General features: G+C 33.4%; 1 protein-coding gene across 1 annotated transcript; it reads right to left on the reverse strand.

Moving 5' to 3' along the window:
• Window positions 1-692: 692 nt before the first annotated feature.
• On the reverse strand, window positions 693-3,083 carry LOC108819996 (uncharacterized). Its single transcript, XM_018592995.1, has 4 exons — window positions 3,045-3,083; window positions 1,869-2,969; window positions 1,001-1,784; window positions 693-760 (listed from the first exon to the last, which is right to left on the reverse strand). The coding sequence occupies exons 1-4, from the start codon at window positions 3,081-3,083 to the stop codon at window positions 693-695; spliced, it is 1,992 nt and encodes a 663-aa protein (XP_018448497.1).
• Window positions 3,084-5,458: the final 2,375 nt, after the last annotated feature.

Below are 5,458 nucleotides of genomic sequence, written 5' to 3' on the forward strand. Positions count from 1 at the left end.
CAGAAATTCTATCGGTGTGTAGTCGCTAGACAGGTAAAGTAAACAGAATGTGGATTCACATGATTAGATGAGGTGTGTAGGATTGACAAATTGTTTGCTTTTGTTGCAGAGAAAACATGAAGAACATCTCTTCAAATGGGAGGATGAGGCGTTCCTTGATGAGATTCGTATGCTTCATGTGCAACAGAAGAGGCTTGAAGATGTTGTCCAGAAATGGAAGATGATGGCGTTTCTTGGATGCATTGGAACCATTGGAACCATTGGCACCATTGGATGGCTTTGTGGAAAACTCTATAATAGAGAAGAGTAATGGATAACGTTGTAATTGTGTGACTTAGAATGATGTCAGGCTATTATCTGTGTTTCAAACCTTAAGATGTTATCTGTGTTTTTCAAACCTTAAGCTATTATCTGTGTTTTGTCAAATCTCTAAGCTATTATCTGTGTTTATCACATTTTGATCATCATCTCTCAACAAAATAAGTAGTACAAACATACTGAACCGAAGACAAATTGAGTTTGAAACACAAACAACATTCTGTTTAACAAGAGAAAAAAACATCCATAGCCGCATAACCGCATAGAGACGGTGAAAAAACAGTGAGAAAACATCCATAACCGCATCCTAGAATTATTACAAGTTGAAAAAAAACAGTGACAAAACAACTTGTACTAGCATAACCGCATAGAGACTACATCTTCCTCCTCAGTCTTGACTTGTTTGAGACACCTTTACCGACAAAGAATTGCTTCCTTATTCCTACAACAAAGATAAAATGGTTAAAAAGCAGTACCAAAACGAGAACAAGTAAAAGAGTACAAGTAAAGCAGTGATTTCTTGCATCCTGCTGCATTATGATTAGCTTCTCCACATTTAGAACAATGCATGGTGCGACCTCTCCTTCCAAGAGTTTCTACTGCCTTCTTCTTCTTCTTCTTTGGAGACTCATTTTTACCTTTGAATCTTGGGAACTTCTTCTTCTTATTTTTTTATTCCTACCAGGAAGTGCAGGCTCAGGTGCTTCTACAACCAACTTGTACTTATCCTTTTTCATCCAGAAGCGTGGACCTCTAACCGTGCTGATGGACTCACCATAAGTTTGTTGCCATAGATTCGTTGAGAAGAACTCAGAGACATAGTCATCAACATTTAAGCCCACATCTATCATCGCCCCATACGCATGCTCACATCGTATACCAGTTATCTGCCACTTCCCGCACGTGCACGTCATCCTATTAGTGTTGACGTCATACGTCTGTCCTGAAAGACGTACATCAAACACACCATGAGTTCCAGGAGTCGTTATACACTTGTCAGCATCTTCTTTCTCCTCCTCCAGCATCTTCACCACATATTTTGTAAATCTCTGCTGGCGCCTAAGAGACTTTTTTCTTCTCTTTGCAATTCTGACCATGGCTTGCCTTCGGATGGTCTCCAACATAGGCACAACTGCTTTAGCTCTAGCTCCGACAATGGTGGCGTTGAATGACTCAGTGGCATTGTTATCGACGTCCTCACAACAGCTTCCAAGTCGAAAGTACGGCAGGGACCATTTCTTCGGCTCCAGTTTCATAACATCATCGTATAGTGACATGCTATAGTCCTGCATCTTCATGAGTTGCTCTTCGAACTGAGTAGTATTGTAGCTCCAAGCTAGATTCCATACCATGAGCTTCAAAAGATCTTTCTTCTTGTGCTTATTCTTCAGGTTTTCAACAATGTGTTTAACAAACCTTCTATGCTCAGCCTTTGGTAACTCATATTCAATCGCACTTATGAGACCCTGTAATGTCACAAATATAAAGCTTCAGACACTCACAATTGATATAAGACAAAAAAATGTAGGATTTAAATGTTGAATTTTTACCTTTGAGCTGTCGGATAGAAGAACAAATTTCTCTCCATCTCCTAGCTTGAGATCCCGTTTGAGTTGCTTGATAAACCAGAGCCATGTATCACTTGTCTCACCTTGTACCAGAGCCCAAGCAAACGGATAAATCTGGTTATTTCCGTCATGTCCTATAGCAGTAAGTAATATGCCTTTCACTTCTTCCTTTAGAAATGTTCCATCAAGACCTATAATAGGTCTACAAGTTCCACTCCACAACGTCCTAAGCTTCTCGAAGCAAACATAGAACCGATCAAACATATCTTCTCCAGCAGCATTAGGGATAGTTTCAAGGACTACACTCGTACCTGGATTGGTCTTTTCAATCTCACTCACATAACCCCGAAGATGTGCAAATTGGTATGCATACTCCTTGTGAAGCCATTTCAACGCCAAAGTCCTTCCTCGTTGGCACTGATTCCTTGAAGCTATTAGCTTCCACTTCTCTTTAATAATCTCTTGAATCTTCTCAGGCATTAAATTACCATCCTCCCTCAGTTTATCAAGGAACAGCCTTGCTATAACTGGACTTATAAGCATTTTGCACTTTCCGTTTGGTGTACAGCTATGATATTTGTACCTAGTCTTCACCAACCACTTCTGAGTGGGTTCATCATAAGCACAATAAACCCTCCACTTACACTTTCCTTTCATCGCACACTTGAAGCTGAGTTTCGTTTTATCCCACCTATTTTGCTCTATATTTTGACCTTTTCTCAGAGCATACTGTAACACCGCCTCTTTGAACTCCAAACCAGAAAAGAAAGATGTTCCCACATCAAGTTTATCCTCTGACCTTTTTCGTTTTCTGTCTCTCGGATAGAACTCATATTCGTCTTCATTTTCGCTTTCAGGAATCGTATTCCTCCCAATGAACTCTTCATCCACAAAAACTGCCACCGATTGCTCAATTTCAAGCTCATACCGATCCTCCAGCTCTTCTTCTTCGTCTTCTTCTTCGTTGGGTTTTCTTGGTTTTTGCCCAATTTCATATTCCCAGTGTTCGTCATCGTTTTCTAACTCCTTGGGAACAAGACTTGAGTTTGCATTTGGCGAAGAAGCAGTGACAGGAATGCTCCACTATTGATTTGCGCCTTCTTCATCAGGAACATGAACCCATCGATCTCCATCATGCATCCCCAATTCTACTGAAACCGGAATCAAACCTTCTCCTATCCCTTCTTCGTCTTCCATTTTCGTTGAAGAACTCTAGAGAATCGACGAACCCTAAGCCCCGATTCGATTCTCAAACTCAGACAAAGAACTCTTTTTCGCGAAGAACCCTAGTTAATCGACGAACCCTAAGCCCCAATTTCTTTTTTTTTCTTTCGATTTGTGTTTGTGTCGGGTTTTTTTGTCCAAAATATTTATTGGGTTTAAACTCGAGTTAGTCTTAATCGGGTCACTTACTGGGCAATCGTTTTTCGTTAAACGTGTTTTTAGTTATTAAACGTGATTTGTTTAATCTGTACCAAATTGTGGACAATTGATGAAAAATTTAGTTTAGAATGCCAATTGATGAGCCGAAAAGTCTGGGTGGAACGAGTGTTGGTGCGTATAGTACAGGGAGTCAATTGACGTCAACCCTAGAAACTATTGACAAAAGAATCTAGATGAATTATAATGGGAAATTTTGAAGGAACAATTATTCCTTATCTAATTTGATATGAAATATATTTGTGCTATAGTTCCTTGTCGGAAAATCAGAAAATGAATAAATATAAATTATTAGGTTCTATAAGTTGTAAAAGTTCCTTACCAATGGTAAAAAAAAAATGAATGAAGTGAAACTTATATTCTTTGTCATTCTTTTGCTCAACTATACTCCAGTCACCATTAGAAAATATACAAATTAGAAAAGTTGATATATAGCATATATTTCAAGTTTTTAAAATAAATATTGTAACTACATATGTTTCAAAAAATTGCTTCCAAGTTTACCATATGGATCAGCAGTTCAGTTTTTGCAACTGTCGTTAAAATTAGTACCTAATAAAACAAATGTTGTCTTTTTTCTTCAAACTGGTTGTTACTAGTTTTGAAGATAAAAAAAAATATAACTGACAAATCAAGCCAATGTTAAAAATAGTTACTAGTTATTTAGAAAGAAAAACGTAAGAATCTTAAAATATCTGCAACCGATTAACCATTTCCCTGTCAAGAAACCAAGCAGCTATGGAAATAGCAAATAGGGTGACTCGAAATCATAGTACTCAGTCCTACATTGCTGATAATGGTCTATCTTAGCTTCGCCATCTCTTGAATCCGGAAGCTCGTGATTAACGAGTCAAGATACAGATGCTTGAAGAGTTTGTTGCAATGGAATCTGGTCGAAAATAATCGGTTTGTCGAAAAAAATATATATATATTAGGTTATCTTTGTTTTTTAAGATTTTTCAAGGCAATTCTAACCGAAACATCAAATTTAATATTGAAATAATATCAAATTTGATATTTAATTTCATTTTTATCCCCAACCATAATATCAAACTCTACAAAAAATAATATTTTATTTTATTAATTTTTAGTTTTAATAACTGTAACGTGCTAATTATTTGTACTTAAATAATTATCATTAAATAACATTAATTTTATTTTTATTTGTTAAAGTTTTATAGTTTTAAATTTTCACTTTTTATTTAATTTTTAAAATTTAGTTAATTTATTTATTTCATGTAAATATATTAGTTTAATTTCAATTTTATATACATAAAGTTAAATACATAATAAATGATTTTTTATTTTGCAAAATTTATGTAATTGATAATACTTAGTTAGTTATATTATTAATTAAATATAATTAAAATAACATTTTAATTTTAGTAATATGAAAATAAGAAATGAAAATATAACTAATATGAAGTATTTATTTTGACCGCATTTTTAAACTAATTAATAAAATTATAATTAGATGAAAATAATAAAATATATTATTTTAATATTTGATGTGATAAATATTACACCAAATTTGGTACAATATTATTAAAAACGGAACACACAAAATTTAGTTAGATGGTATTATTTAGAATTTCATTAAGGTTAAATTAGATCAAATTTGATGTTTTGAGTTATATTGTAGTTGGTCTTAAGGAATTTCCGATAAAATTCTATTTCTCATTGTAAAATAAAATTGTAAGTAAAAACTTCAATATTATTCTATTTTTACTATAGAGAAAAATGAATTTACTGTATAAACAGAGTAATTCATTTATTTTTATTCATAACTTTTTTTAATGCAATTCCATTATAAAATTATTATATCCCCTATACATTATTTGTCAATTGATTTAGACACATGTCTTCTCTACAACTATTTTCAACAAATAAATGTCAAATGACATGTTAAAATGATGATATTGGTTAAGTATAAATAAGATATGGACAATTATATTTAAAGTTTATTTACATTTCTGGTAAAAAAAATTATTATATGGTAGTAAATAATATATCAGCATTAAAGTAAATCTATTAAAATATGACAATAAATAATATAAGATTATTTTACAAATTTTGAAATATTATTTATAATTATACATTTCGAAATATTATTTATAGTTATACGATTTTAT

The sequence above is a fragment of the Raphanus sativus genome, chromosome 8 (assembly GCF_000801105.2).
Source record: "Raphanus sativus cultivar WK10039 chromosome 8, ASM80110v3, whole genome shotgun sequence".
Taxonomy (NCBI): domain Eukaryota; kingdom Viridiplantae; phylum Streptophyta; class Magnoliopsida; order Brassicales; family Brassicaceae; genus Raphanus; species Raphanus sativus.